Raw genomic sequence first — 16,501 nt, forward strand, 5'->3', positions numbered from 1 at the left:
GCGCTCAATGTTATGACGTAAACCCTTAATTAAAAGCTTTCCTTAAAAGAGTTTCGCAGTTCGGCCAACTTTTCTCCCGGAATTTTGCGAACTAGTTTAACAAACACTGGAGCCTAATTAAAAATGCTGATCACGAGCCGTTGTATAAAGACCCTGACTTGAAGAGTAACTGGGACCATTTCCACTTTATTAAAAACAAGGTACTTCCTGTTACCATATCAAGAAGTTGTGTTCTAGCAAAGAGAATATTTAGACCCCCATAAGTTAATTCTTAGAAGACTGAAAAAGGTCATTTAGATCCATCAAGTGCAACATTCTGCTCTGCAAAGCTCCAAATTAAAGCATTTGGCTCTATCCTCCACCTCCATAACCCAACAAGTGGACTCCAGCATCTTTCTGAGTAACTGATTCTTACTCTTACTCTGAAACCCCCCCCCCTTACATTCAGTTAGAATGTATCTTTCCCTAACCTAAATCCATTATCCTTTGTCTTGCTACAATGGTTCTATGATAAGCTGCAGAAAATGTCAGTTCTATCACCATGTTTCATTGTTGGCTCCATGCTATTCAACATATAAATGACCTTGGTGAGAGGTTAGAAGATGTAATTTTTCACATTTCAGAGAACTTAAGATACGTGAGTTAGGAAACCTCTTGACAAATTGGTAGAACCAGCAAGGGGAATTTGAACCAGAAAAAAAGTAAGCCACAAACAAGGTCCTATATCTGGGTTTGAAAAATCAAACTAGAAATAGAACATGGGGAACGTGATATAAGGCAGTGATATATAAGAAAAGAGCTTAAAATACTTTGGTGATTATAAATAGTTTGCAATTAATTATTCCAACTTATTTACAAGCAGCATTTGCAGATCAGGTATTCCCTATGCCACAGGTGTGAAATTCGCAGCGTCACATTGCCGTCATGTGACATTTTGTGACATTTTCCCATCATGGAGGTGGGATGGGCGTGGCCAGCGCGTGATGCATCCGGTCTGCGGGCCACCAGTTTGGCATCCCTGCACTGTGCTACACCTGTGCATTTGGTTTTGTTTCTTGTGTTAACATTTGCTTTTCATATTTTAGCCCATTTCTCTAGCCTAGGGGTGTCAAGTTCGCCTCATCACGTGGCATATCATGACTTTTTTCCCTTTCGCTAAAATAGGGGTGGGCATGGCCAGCACGTGACACATCCAGCCTGCGGGCCGCGAGTTTGACACCCCTGCTCTAGTGTATCAAATGTATTTGCACTTCGTTTCTTTATGTTATTAGATATCTCAGTTCATTTTGCTTTATCTGCAAATTCAGTAAGCATTCCTTTTCAATTGTTTCATCCATGTTATTAATATGGAGAAACCAGGATTTATTCTTCCAAACACTTTACTTCTCTCCAGTTTGATGACAAACTATTCATGAGCACTCGTTGAGCATAATGTTCAAGCTAGCTATGTAGCTACTTAATTTCATGCTGACTAGCCAACACTAAACCAGCTTACTTTGTCAAACGCTTTGTTAAAGCCAACATATACCTACTGCATTCCATTATTCCAAAATCCATTATGGAAATTATAAAAACATAAGAGTAAATCTGAGTCTAACTTTACAAATCCAGTCTGATTTCTGGGAATTAAACACTGTTTTCCTAAGACTTATGCCCACTAGCAGTTCAAAAACATGCAAATGCAGGTAGATTAATAGGTACAACTTCAGTGGGAAGATAACAGCATTCCATGCGTTTTTGGCATATAGCTATGCTGGGCACACGACCACGGAAATTGTCTTCAAATACCGGTGGCTATCTCAGCCAAGACATGGAGATGAGCACTCTGCCCTAGAGTTTGACATAACAGACAGGGAAACTTTTACCTTTACTTTCCTAAAACTTATAACTTATCTTTTTATGTTTTACTCTTCCCAGTATCTACATAAAAATGATTGGTCTGTGGTACCCTGGATCAGCGGTTCTCAACCTGTGGGCCGTGACCCCTTTGGGAGTCGGATGGCCCTTTCACAGGGTTTGCCTAAGACCTCTAGGGCCTATAGTCAATAACTGGAGAGGAGAATTAATTCGCCAGATGTTAGCTAACAGGAGCATTCTCCAACCTCAGTGTGGAAAGGGAGACATTTTGCAGCGACAGCCTCCGCACTGTAAACAGTTGGTTTCCAGTACTTTCTGGAAAGTGTGGTCTTAAGGTGCTCCTTTCACCTGTCAAGATACCGCCGGCTCTGGGATTAGTCGGTCACGTGTCGCCTGCTCAGCTCTGCAGCGGCGGCCCTTGGGTGTAGTAGACATATAGCAGCGGGGGGCGTGAAGCAGGGTCCGCTTTGCCCGATTGGAAGAGTGCAAGAAGAAGCTGGAGCCCTCGGGGACACTGCTGGGGAGGATGCGGCTACTGGAGAGTCACCGCCTGGAAGCTCGGCGCCGCTCACCCTTCAGCCGGTCGTAAAGGTGAGTGATGGCAGCGGGCAAAGAAGCCGGGCAGGTGGCGGCCTTGGCGCGGGAAAGCTGGTGGTGACAGTGGCGGCTTCCCGGTGGGCACTGAAGTGGTACATTTCAGCTGCTCCTTGCGCCACTTTCCTGGGCCTGGTAAGGAGGCAGGAAAGCCAGGTGGCCGAACGAGCCGGGCAGCGGGTCGAGTGACAGCTGGCTTTGCTCTCCGACGACCATGCAGGTACCTTGCCCTTATGGCCCAGCTTCCTGGGAGCAGTGAAGGAAGTCCGGGGTTGGGCGCTGCTCTCTGGCGCCCTTGAAAGGGTGACAGTTGGCAGACACGATTGAGCTGCCCCGCTGGTGAGAGATCCACGGGGATCTTCTGACATCCTTAAGAAGCACACGTTGCCCTGCTGGAATAAGGACAAATGGAGACCCTTCGCCTCTTGGCCTGTTTTTGTTCAAGCCTAACATACAGGTAGTCCTCGACTTACCAGCCCACACTTGAGCCCAACATTTATGTTGCTAAGTGAGAGGTTTGTTGTGGGCTTTGCCCCATTTTACCATTTTTCTTGCCACATCTGTCAAGCGAATCACTGCAAGTTAAGTTAGTAACACTGTTGTTAAGTGAATCAGGCTTAACAATTCATAACAGTAGCAAAATTACAGTTATGAAGTAGCAACAAAAATAATTTTATGGTTGGGGGTCACCACAACATGAGGAACTGTATTAAAGGGTCGCGGCATTGGGAAGGTTGAGAACCACTGCCCTGGATGTGATTTTTTTCTCCTTTGGCAGTAACAGACATTCAATCTTTTCCAATAATCTGGCAGTCTTCAAGTCCCAGAATTCCTCAAAGACTCTTGTTCACTCATATTTGTATGCCACCTAGGCTTTGCTATTCTAAATAGCATGTAGTCATATGCAATTTGTCTGGTTTTAGAGTTTATGCAAAGTATTCCTGACAAAGTTTCAATCAATCTCAAGCTTCAAACATGACCCTTACAACACACCTAGCAATAATTTACAAGCTGCAGTCGTATGTCTTGTATAATGACTGCAGCAGAATTGATGAAAGTATTACACAGTCATGTTTTTCACTTAATAAACACACCACTTAGCAATCGGATTGCCAGTCCCAATCATAGTCGTTAAGTCAGGGCTATCTGTTTTGTTGAAGAACTGAAATAGGAATTGTGTTAACATTACTTATTACCCATTAGCCAATAATAAAAAGTCTATTTATTATTCTTGCCATCTTTAACTGTTTCCTTTATGACCGGACTCTTTTTATGTTTCCTGTATGTGTTCTCAGTGTGGGCGAGTACACTGAATACACCTCCTAGTTGGTGGGTTGCAGGCAACAGTATGATAGTAGTATGCTGGAGAGTGGAACTGAAAAAATGCTATAGTGTCTGGGGGGAAAAAACTGAAGACACTCATTGGAAAATATTTCATTCTTATTTTTCTGCAGCAATCATTCTCTTGCATGTATATTCAACTCATGTTACAGTCAACAATTCAAGAATTACCTGGTCTCTTTCTCCAATATTTTTGATGGTTCCAGTGTTTGAGGTTAAGTGAAGTAGTGATTGTCTTCAAAAGATAAGCCAGTTAAAATTAATTTTAAAAAGATGTTTGTGATCTTGTTTAGCTTGAGTAAGAAAATGAATTTATTAAAAATGTTACATTTTAGTTGGATATTGTTGGAAATAAAGTAATGTTTTTCCCATCCAGGTTCATGGACTCTTAATTTTGCATTTGAAAATATTATTTTACTTGTCAAGATTTTAGTTTTGTAAGGATCACAATACAGTGCCTACATTTTTATATTTTTTTGTTGAAAGTGAACTAAATTAATTGAAGAAATTGGGTGGCAAGAACAATTGAATAAACATTAAAAGATAATTGTGGTAATTTTAAAGGTAAAAAATCCCAGTATTTCTTACACCTGAGGACAAATTGACATTCTTTGAAGAGATACTACCTAATTCCAAATCTTTTTGTCAGCTAACACTAAATCATGCCACTTATTTATTTTTTGTATTTTTATGGGCATCAATCTCACAAGAGTGTGACTCATCTTTACTCAGAAAGATTTATTGTTAAATCAAGTGATATTCATCTTTACTTCATTTTGTTGTTAGGAAATTTCTCCTTATTTCTAGGTTGGTTCTCTCCATTAGTTCCATCTATTTCTTCCTGTTCTTCCTTCAATTTCTTCATTTCTAAATTTTCCTTCATTTAGATCAGTGTTTCTTAAGTGGGATGCAAGAAACCCCTGGGGCAGGGGTGAAATCCTACCGGTTGGGACAGGTTCGAGAGAACCAGTAGCGGACATTGGTCCTGGGTCACCAAACCAGTAGGGACCGCTGGCTGGCCACACCCCTGAATAGGTACCCCGGTCGCTGGCAAAAGCATTGTTAAGTGAGTTTCACCACATTTTACAAGTTGGCCATGCCCAACCGATCACATGCCTACAGAACTGGCTTGGAAGACCCCCACTGCCTGGGGGTCTCCCAAGACTCAGGGGTCCACAGAATCAAAATGTTTGCCAGATACTGAAGATATTTGTAAAAATGTAAAATAATTTCACTCTTCTCATATTTTATTTGTTAAAAATTATCATTTTCAATAACATTCGTATCTAATGGATTTAGTATTGATAATTTAACATCATTCAATAAATATTGTACAAATGTGATTTTAATTTTTAATATTGTAAATATTTATAAATAAAACCCATTCACCAAAAGCTCTTAAGATGCTCCATAATTGTTAAAAAGTGGGAAGAGCAAAAAGTTTAAGAAACACTGATTTAGATTATTGTTGACTCATATGAACATTAGATTGCTCATTTGTACATTTGCAAGGATAATTAGTTGGCATCATGCTTGAGCCTTGACTGAAGCTATTCCAATGTGAGTTTTTTAATATACTGGGTGGCTCCCCAGAATTCAGAAACATTAGCATTATAACATCAACCAAAATGTCTCACCCCCGTTACTCATCTCTTCCAAACAAAGCAAAAAAGCAAATACTGACAAAATCTTCCTATACAATTTCTTCATTATTACAATAGTAATTAAAATAGATGCAAATTTAAAATGAAGAGATTAAAAATACTTAATGTTTCTCTAATCTATGAGGCTTGTGCTAACCATATTCTTGCTGAGCAAAAAACTTAAGATTTAATCTTTTGCAAACTAAGTGGAAAAAATAAGAGTGGGTGAGAACAAAGCAATGAATGCTTACATGCCTTACATGTCATCTATTTCTAGACATATGCTTAAAGGAATTTGGAATTGAAGAATACAATCAGGAATGAGAAACCTGTAGTTTTCTATTGCTGAACTGCAATACATATTGCTATACAATTAATGTTCCTAAGATATATAGGATGGAGTAGACAACGTTGTGATTGGTCACGTATTTTCAACTTGCATTTTGACCAGCCAATATAACCAAGAGCAATGAACTATAATTCAGGTCATACGGAGAGCACTAAATTGCCTATCTTACCTTAGGTTAAGTGGTGAGGTTACCCTGTTTCCCTGAAAATAAGACCTCCCTGGATAATAAGCCCAACTGGGATTTTGAGCAGATGCGCTAACATAAGCCTTCCCTCACAAATAAGCTCTCCACGAAAATATTGCAACACAGCAGCAGTCATGAGATAATCACGCTCGCCACCTATTGCACCTCAAAAATAAGACTTCTCTGAAAATAAGGCCAAGTGCATATTTGGGGGGTGGATCAAAAGAAAATAAGACCCTGTCTTATTTTCGGGGAAACATGGTATGATGTCTGAATACTGTAAAACATTAAGAATTAAGTATTATGTTATAGTATAGAGGTCTAATGAGAACTTTAAGACTTGAGAAACATAAAAATCTTTTTGGAAAAATAATCCTTAGCTGACCCCAATGACATTAAAAAATATAGATATACTTTAGATGTAAATTAAGTATAGACGATGCAGATAGTACAAAAATATTTTTTAAATAAATCTATTAGGAAAATAATTTTGAATGTAATACTTAGCATAAACTAAAGGTGTAAAGAAAATTTAAAAAGCAGCATTTCAAAAGAATGTTACATTTAAAATAAAGTTTAAAAAAGTGGAATGCAAAAGAAAGCTAGAGCTAGGTACCCTAATTGCATTTCTGTTTAGATTATAGCCTTTCAGTGAAGATAGACAGCTCGATTGTACCAGTGTCTCAGGTCTCGACACATCCTGTAACATTCTGCCATCACTCTGAGAACAAAAAAAGTGACACAACACAAATAAAATGGAAAAACCAAGTGAATCTTAATTCACTATTTCAGTAGTCTTTTAAAAACTGTAGGCATATATTTTTAAACAAAGTATCACAAGTTTGCTCATACCTAATAAAATTTCTGAAAATCACGGTTCTACGATGCCTAATGAAATCTCATCAGCTGTTTGAAAATTAATGACACATTTTAAACTTCAAATATCATTGCTTATTCTTGTTCATTTTCAGATTTGTTTTACCCTTCCTTTGTACTAGTAAATTCTTCAATATTTTTGTTTTCTTTTTTAATGTTAATCTGACATGCCACTGATGCCCTAGTACAGAGGAGCAAATATTACAAACAGACCTTTTGACCTTACAAATTTTTAAAAAAATGACAAGAAAAGGGAGGCAAAACATAGACAAGGTAAGAAGCTTGTATTTCAATAATGGATATTGCCCAAGGCTTGAACAAAAAGATGATTTTTCTCAGGGAGGATTAGAAGAGTTTTCAAATGGACTTCTGGGTATTAAGGGCCTCAACAGTGGAGTGCTATTTTCTCTAAGACGTCTTTTGATGCCCTTCTTTTGAACCTTTTAAAAGCAATTGGCTGATAAATGCTAGAAGGAAATATCTTCTATGGTATTCGTTTGGCTATTTAAATATTAATTTAAACATATTTAAAAATTAATAATTAAAGATGGACCATTTCGATCTTTTTGTCCACATGCATTTTTAAATGAAGTCCACCAAACCCTCCAAAAAATCCAAGATGTTTTTTAGCATGAATGATTGCTCGTATGAATTATATCATTGTATGTTAGTATTGATAGATGTTTATTTACTTATTTATGCAATTGTAGAGCATTATCTGATGACCTCAGTTGTAACTGTTTAACGGTAATTAATTTTTTAGGATCTTACTCTTAATATTTAGATGGCATTTTGGATATGAAAATGTTTTCCATTTAATATCCTAGCAGTTCTTCATAGACCTGGAATTTACTGCATTTCCTCCCTGCATATTACAAAAAAAGGAAAAAGAACCAAAATACTATCAATTTATTTAAATGGCACAGAAAGCTCATTATTCTGAACTATGAAATATCCCAGTTCACACAGCCATTTGGATATACATATCTATCACTTTGGAAAAGGAGAAATATCATGAGACCAGAAACTAAAGCTTAAATTAATTTATTAAACAATAGAAAATCATTCACAAAACAGGTATTTACATGATTTAATATGAATATTAAGAACATCATCTTATATCAACATTGATAGGATGAATTTCTCTTATCTGATATTTGCATGTTGAAAAAGCTGATAAAAGAATGAGTACTGATTAGGCAAAAGCTTTAAGACTGAATGCTGTTGGATATTCCTGAGCATACAAACCTTTTCCATAAAATGGTCTGCAATTCATATTTAGCAGCCCGGGGTTGTACACGTTTTTGAAATATTCCATGGTAACTTGCTGTAAATTATTAAAAAAAAATACTGACAACTTCAGCCTACTCCAAAAAAAAATCTGCAATGGCAATGGCTTTGACAACATATGTAATTTGTTCCTTCCTATGGCAAGTTTTATTATATTTTTTCTAAAGTACCATAAGCGTCTCAGTATTTTACAGAGTAATTTATTTATACTAAATAGTATCACTGCCTCTTCCTAACTATGGAAGTGAAAATGTCAAAAGTAGTTTCACACAGAGCCAACAAGTATTAACTGGTCTCTCAAATATAGAAAATGACAATGCTGATGATTTAACACAGCAACTCATCATATGAAAAGCCAGAGCCTACTAAGAAGGAAGAAAATGTATAAATACTGTTGTTTATTTCAAATATATGAATATATTTGATATTCATAATGTATTATATAAAATTAGGTTCTGTAAGCATAACAATGTCAATGCTAAAGTATTTGTGATGGTAGTGAAATCAGTAACTACAACAAAAGCGACCGACTTTTTTTTTTTAGCCAACATTTCATATATATATATATATATATATATATATATATATATATATATATATATATATATATATATATATATATATATATATATATATATATATATATATATATATATATTAGTAATTTCGCCCATGTTGTCAAAATATTCCATTTACTTAATTTCAGGAAAGTCAATGATAAAGAAAATCCTTGTTTTAAATAATAGCACAGTATTCTTTATATATTTAATTATCAAAATCAAGTCCACAAGATACTTCATTCATTCCACAATTTTTTACCAATCTAAATATAAAGCAATTTTATTTGTAGCTGAAGACAAACAAAAGTTTGGAAAAAAAGACTACTATTAATTATGTGCAAAACTGTTTCCCTTGTGCATGAATCTTCAGTTACGCAGCAGCAATAGATGCATCGTCCAACTGACGGCCCTGTGGCTTCAGAGAAATAAAGAGACCATTATTTCATATGTTTTCCCACAGTTACATAGGGCTCTGCAGAGTGACACAATATCTATAATGTATTAATTTCCCATTATTTTAGGATCAATACTGCAGCATGAACCCTAATGTTCCATTGAAAGTACTGTAACAGCAAGCAAATCCTATTAAGATTGGTAACACTGAATAATTCTTAATTAGACTAAGTTGACAAAGTAATTATGAAACTATCATCTACTGATAGAAATGCATAGAAAATGGCAAGTTGCTATACTTTTGTTCCATATCTACCTTTTTCGGAAACTAACAACTATTACAGCAGAAAACATTTACTATGTAATCAGAAAAATTACAATGTTGTACAGCACAGGGAAGATTTTAAGCACCAAGTGTTTAGATTTTAAGCATTTGAATTTTTTAAAAAACTTGAGAACAACAGATTGCACAACCTAGAAGATACTGCAGTTTAGGAATATACTCATAAGCTTCTTTCTCTGTAAAAAGAAGGCATACATCCCTAGTTACCAGCAAATGTAAATGACTGATTTAAAAGGCATTCTGACTGTCAGAATTCTTGAAAAATACCCGTCCTTTCTGGTTCTACTGTGAACAAGTAGCCTACAAAGCCCTGTCACCATAAAGGGTGGATTAAGTTGGGTTTTACAATGTAATTCACAAAAAGCACATCACATTTTTTTCAAAGATTTCATTTACTCTGCCTGGACAGGTTTCTTCTACTATTTTGATAATCTCTGCTATGCAAAATGGGGAGGGGAGAAAAAAGAGCCCTTCACTAATGTCTTGGTAGCTAAATAATTGCATTATCACATGCATAGTTCTTAGTATCCTTACTGCTGCAATGTGACATTACATTGTTTCCAATTCCTGTTATTTGCATATATGACTATGGTCATTCCTAATCCAATGAGACTTATTCTATATTGAAAACTTGCTTCCACTAATCATTATCAAAACAGAACATAGAATAACATTTTCCTCCAGTGTTTAGACCAGTGAATTTAGGCAAAAACTTGAGTGAAAAAGTTTATTTTACACAATAGCTAGCTTATCATAATACTTTCCTAGAAGCCTAGAAGCATTAAATAAAAAATACAGTTGAAGAAAATCTGAGCAATTGCTGGTTGAGTTATAGATTCCATTCTTATATTTTATTATTTTCAGCAGAAGTTGCACCTATTTTAGAAATCCATTCTAGCATTCCACTGAAAATCATTTTCAAATAACTTACTATCTTTAGGAGCAAACCACATGTTGAAAGAACACTAAATACTGTCATTTTGCTACCACAATTTGTTACCTTGACGAAGATGTGTGTTGGTATAAATTTCCTAAGCAGTTGGTTAGTAAACTGTGGAAATCGTAGCAGATTGATGCTGAGAGATGGCAGCTGCTGATATCCAGCCATAAGAGGATAGAAGTTGTATAACATTTCTTGTTCAGTGCCAGGAAGGATTCTCAGTCTTATCTAAAAGTACATCCCACAGTAAGTGCCTTAATTACATGTAGACTAACTGCTAAAAGTTTTTTTTTAACTTTGCAAAACTTTTTCCAATTTAAAGTTCTCAACCTTCTTACTAAACTGCAGCATTATCTTTGTAATATCAAAGGCCAGCATCAGATGCACGTTCAATATCATTTCATCTATAGTACTTTGACTCAGAAAGAGTATTAATTCAGTAGAAGTCACTTTTACTGCATTCAAGTTACATTTAAAAGTTCATTTCCTACCCTACATTTAACAGGGCAAGCAGAATGCAAGTTCCTTCTGTAACACAAGCATGTTAGCTGTATAACTTCTCTTAAGTGTCTTATAGTTCATTAACAGAATTAAATGAAGATTTAAAAATCTAGATGCATCATGATCCATACCTGCTTAAGACCAGAAAACATGAAGGCATCACTAGGTTCCACTATTACTTCTACATCTTGCATTAAATTAGTCTTATTCTGCAGATGAAATTTTACAGGTAAGGATTCTCTGACTCGACCAAATGATGGCAAATCTTGGAAAGAAAGCACAACAATAATTTCCATGAGTTTCAATAAACGGGATTTATTATTTCTGTTTTAGCTCCACAGGCACATATGAATACTATTTAGGATTACATACTCATAGACTAAAAGATTACAAGTTTTAAACGTTATGACTTAGAAGAGAGACTGAGAAAAACATAATTCTCCTTTCAAACACTCAGCACTGAAAAGTGCTGTGAGGGAAATTCCACTGTTAATCATGTGTCAATCATCATTATGAGAAAGTGATTAAAACAATGGTACTGAGCTAGCCAATGGAATGTTTTCTTTTTGTATACTGAAAAGGCAATAGCAAATCAATGGAAAACAGTTGCCTGCTGGACTTAATTCACATCCTGTCAAACCACAAATACTTTAAGCCTCTCCCATATCACAGTAACAGTAGCGATACTTAAAATATGAGCATTACATCAAAATATGAACCTGCATGTCAAAAAAGCTCACCAAAAAGAATAACCAAACCAAACAAAGGCAATTTGATCTTTGGAGATAAGAGTAAAGTAGCAGTAACGAGCTTTCTGTTTGTATTATTAAAACCAACAGCAGATTTGGGGTCACATATTCTTTCTTAGACCAATCTAATAAACTAAGCTTTTACTCTCTGAAGGACAGAAACTAAAGTACAAAATTAAAAACTTATTCAATGGGTAATCTCACCACATTGATAGTACAGACTGTAAGAAGAATTCAATGAATACACTGCAGAACAGTCTTTTTCTAATGATGCCCAGTAAATACTCTGGTTGGATATACTGTAGCTACTAGTTTGAGGGAGGCAAAGGTAGGGAGAATGTGCTACTTTCTGCTAATTGTTTCTCTTTTCTTATATTTTAAAAAAGGAGATTTTGAGAATTCAAAGCTTCAAACAAAATTTATATGATGATCCTAAGAAATGATTTGTTTCCAAGTTTTCCTGATTTTCTCCTAGATACTTTACCCTAACTATAATAAACTTTTTGAAAGTTCTGTAACCTATGAGAATTGTCATGTGTCAATAACTCATTAATATTACCTGCATTAACATGGAGTGGGATAGTTTCAGTGATCACATGCGGCAGTGTAATCAAAGTATTAACTACAGGTATGTTCTCCACAGCTGAGCTCCTTTAAAAAATATTAAATGTATTTATTTTTAATTATGGTAACCATTATAAAAATATCAGCAAATAAACAATTTAAAATAGGAAAATTATGAGAAATCCAGATTTAAAATGTAAGGATGTAACACAAAAAGGTATAACCAGTCAGACCACTGAATTCTAACTTTGTTTCTAGTAATCAGAGAATGATGAAATGTGAACGCACAAAGAATACTGCAACAAAAACAAATGTGGTTCTCTCATTTATCAGTTTCTGCAACAGGTGGTTTCTTGATAGGCTAAAGGCACCGGTTCTTGATTTCAACTGTACAGAAAGGGCATATAGTTAAATATGGGTGAAATACAGAACATAAGCTTCAAAGAAGGTTTTGTTTTGTGAATGAAACTCTTAAATTATCTGCATATTTTCCGGGATTCTTCAGGCCCATTTATCACCAGCCCTATGAGGTATTTTCACAGAATATGAATTAAGTCTGGTTCGAAACATTTCACGCTGCAAAGTTGTCCAATCATTGCAAAGTCCATAGAACAAAGTATCTGGGATATTGAACGAAACATTTCAGGCTGCAAAGTTGTCCAATCATTGCAGAGTCCATAGAACAAAGTATCTGGGATATTGAAGAAAGCCAGGCCAATTCATACTGAGACAGAAAGAATCATGGTCACATGGCTCTGCAATCATGGGTTTGGCACAGAAACTTTCATAGAAGAGCTAGAAAAGCCAATAAATCAGCCCAATCCATGCTATGCATACCAGTGGCATTCAGGCATCAATATATCAAGAGACCAGAAAGATGAACTTGTGCCAATCAGTCAAAATTCTGCTTTGAGCAACATTTGGTGTCAACTCTTCTCTTCAGCGTTACTATTATGGAAACTGTTTTTACTTTATTCCTAATGTCGTTGTTCTCCAAAATGCATTGCTAGAGAAAGCCCTTATCTTTTGGAAGTGCTTGGTACACTTTGAAAGCATACAGCGGGTGCTTTTGCGAAGTGGCTGCAAAGAGGTTACTCATTCAAAAAATGGGTATTATCTGGAGCATAACCTGGTGCCAAGAAATAATTTACTGCAACCATCTATCTGTTTTTATTTTCTAACAAAGCTTATAAATTTTAGTTAGAGTCCACAGGCATTATTAGAAATAAAAACAGTGCTGGTTCTTTGTTTTGTAGCATTCCAGTTTAAAAAGTTACGTTAGACTGGGAGCTTGGCAAGGGAGATGGAAATCTCAGACTAATTTAAAAGAAGGGACAAACACCCTGGTCTGCTTGATAGTATGCTTTGAATAACTGGAGACAAGAGATATTTACTACCTTGGACATACCTGCATATTTTTTTGATTAAGATTTTGGAGGAAATGGCAGCAGATATTTCACTTGGCATACAGGAATGTTTAAATTGTAATGCTAATGCCCCTAAAATAGAATATTAATCCACCAGAGAATAATACATCGGAACACTACAAAAAGTAAATAAGTAGCAGTTACCTTTTCCAGACAATTACATAACATCCAGTAGCAACTCCACCTTGACCAGTTGTCACTGGTGGACAACGAAGGCAAAAGCATTCACTAGCACTTTCACCTGTCTGTAAAACAACTAAAAGAAAAGTCAGATTAAATCTGAAAGTCTATTTCATGCATTCTTTATTATATATTATGTACACACAAAGCAAACATAGCAAGAAGAATGAGAATAAAAACATGCAGACAGAAGCACAAGTCCATTTTGTTTTGTTTCTTCTCCTGTGGGAGAAAAGGAGGGAACTCTATATAGAAGGGATCAAATGATGCAGTCATTTCATCACTTCACAGGTTACTAAGGCTCTCCAGTTCATCTAATATAATCTAAGCTGTCTCTGATAGAAAAGTGACAAGAACATTAAATTATAGCACATGCATTCACTAATACAGATGACAAGATATTTAATTAGCTGAGAAAGAGCATACTTTCCAAGCAACCCTTGACCACCAAAAATGGGAGTTTGGGAGGGCTGCATGCGGCCCTCCCGAACTCCATTTTCGCTGGCAGAAGCACTGCGGGCCAGCCCTTCACTGTTTCCAGGGTGGCCCCGCGGGCCAGAACTAAGCACCCTGCAAACAGCATCCGGCCCCTGGATCTTGAGTTTGACATCCCCGATCTATAGCTAGCCAAGTTAGGTCACTTTGTCCCACCTGAGCCCTCAGCATAAAAAGAGAAAACTAAGAAAAAGTGTGTGAGGGTGACTGGGAAAAATAAGAAAGAAAAGCAGAAAAGAAAAGCAGAAAATGATGTCTGAGCAATTTAGTACCAACAGGCGCTGCATAAGACTGCTAGACATCCTACTGCTAGAGCCAAAAACCACAAATCTCCTTAAAATTTTGCCTGGAGCTTTGCTTGACACCCAGCACCAATGTTCCTTTTAAAATGCGTGGCCATGCACATGACAAAAAGTGCCGCGCAGTGCTTTTTAAAGACTCTTGAGCTGAATAACCAACTTGACCTTCTTCTCTGGGCCGAACTATCTCCTCTATTGGGTGAAGTCAAGGGAGGCTCTGCCCGGAGACCGATGATGCTCCAAAAGGGAGAATTCTCATTGGTCGTTCTGGTCTTTCTGGACACACCCAAGTCCGAAGTCCGAGGAAAACTCCCCCCCGCAATCCAGACCCACCGATCCACCTCTGGGGCTGGAGGCATCGGCGTCTTTCTCCTCTCTCTTTGGGGCGCTTGTGGGGCAGCATCCATGGCTTTTGCTGGGCTCCCCTTGATGCTGCTGGTGAGAGTGCTGGCCCAGATCCCCGGAAGTGAAGGGGGGAAGGAGACCCCCGGTAAGGAAGAGGCTGGGAGGGGTAGGTTGGCGGGAGGGGGGAAGAAAGCTGCCGGGTCTCCAGAGCCTCCAACAGCCTCCATCTCTGCGTGGTCTCCTCCCCCTTCCTCCCCACATCCCCCCCCACAGTTGGATGGAGAGTGACCCCCCCGTTCCCCTATTGTAGCCAAGGTGGTGAGCCGCAGCCAGACCCCTTTCTCTCCCCCCCCCCAGCAGTGTCTGGATAGGAGTCAGCTTCATGGAAAGAGGAAGGGAAGGAAAAGAGAAAACGAAAGAGGGAAAGAGAGGCATTTTCAGCTCTGAATACCCAGAAGGAAAAAGATGCAAAAGGATTTTGGCTTCTTCAGAAACTTCACTTTTTCTCCTGAATCTCAAATTTGAGGCTTTGAAGGTCAGGCAGGAGAGGAGCTTCCGTCCCTTCTGGGGGAGCCCTTGAATTTGGGGAGTAGACCAAGAACCCCCTCCCCCCACCATAATCCCTCTTGTTCTATCGGGAACTGGAGGGGATGGGAACTGAGAGAGAAGGAACTGGCTCCCCTTTGTGAAGGGGGCTGGAGACTCTCCCTTTGAAGGGATCTTGAGAGGCTGCAGGAAATGTTTTGAAGGGCTGGGAGACCCCAGGAGTTTCGGTCTAGATGTCCTCATTGTGCCCCCTCCTAAAAAATCTGGGGTGGTTGAAATACGCATTGACGCCGTTGTTGTCTTGGGTGACATCTGTGAAAAAAATTCAGGTGCTCAGGCATGAAAATGTGCCGCTCAAACTCTGTATTTTTCCGCTCACACTGAAAAAAAATTAGAGGGAACATTGCCCAGCACCAGTTCTCCCTCACAGCATGAAGGGAGTCAGATGTGAAACAAAAGACTCCATGGCGTCCAAATTAAGGTTGTATCAAGAATGGGCAAATAACTCTGAAGAGGGAGGCAGGAACTAAGCCCTGCTTTAATCTATGAGGAAAGGAGATGAATAAACTGAAGTCAAGGATCTGGTTACTTGCTAAATTGGGCAGTGATAACCGGGAAGGTGAAGCTAACCCAACTCAAACAAGCTACAAGGCTAAAGAGAGAATGGAGAAAAGAGGACCGTTGGATACATTTTGAAACTTTTGTAACAAACTATCATCCAGCCTACTGTCAAATACTCATAATCAAAAGAACCGCCTAGCAATACCTGGAAGGTTAAATGTTCCCCAACCTTGGCTTACACAACGTGACAGTAACACTGATCTGAAAGTTTCAACTTTAACTACTTAAATTCTGGGGCAGAATTGTTATCTTTGATATACTTTATACCAGGTTGTAGAGAAAGATTATTAGAATTCCAGCAAAAAACAAAATAGTGACTGTAAGCTTAACCTCAATTTAAAATATACCTCATACAAGATTTATGTAACTTAAATGATGAAATTAAAGAAAAGTGGCATCTTCAC

General features: G+C 37.5%; 1 protein-coding gene across 2 annotated transcripts in view; it reads right to left on the reverse strand.

Annotated features, from left to right (window-relative positions):
• Positions 1–8,780: 8,780 nt before the first annotated feature.
• TRAPPC11 (trafficking protein particle complex subunit 11) overlaps positions 8,781–16,501 on the reverse strand; it is a 39,846-nt gene continuing 32,125 nt past the window's right edge. For both annotated transcript variants that reach the window (XM_081959822.1, XM_081959823.1), the window contains exons 26-30: positions 13,756–13,867; positions 12,180–12,271; positions 11,003–11,136; positions 10,431–10,598; positions 8,781–9,109 (exon numbers count right to left, since the gene is read on the reverse strand). In XM_081959822.1, the coding sequence (XP_081815948.1) occupies positions 9,065–9,109; positions 10,431–10,598; positions 11,003–11,136; positions 12,180–12,271; positions 13,756–13,867 (551 nt within the window). In that variant the 3' untranslated portion in view covers positions 8,781–9,064. The remainder of the gene's footprint in view (positions 9,110–10,430; positions 10,599–11,002; positions 11,137–12,179; positions 12,272–13,755; positions 13,868–16,501) is intronic.

The sequence above is a fragment of the Natrix helvetica genome, assembly GCF_964273705.1.
Source record: "Natrix helvetica genome assembly, chromosome: 7".
Taxonomy (NCBI): Eukaryota; Metazoa; Chordata; class Lepidosauria; order Squamata; family Natricidae; genus Natrix; species Natrix helvetica.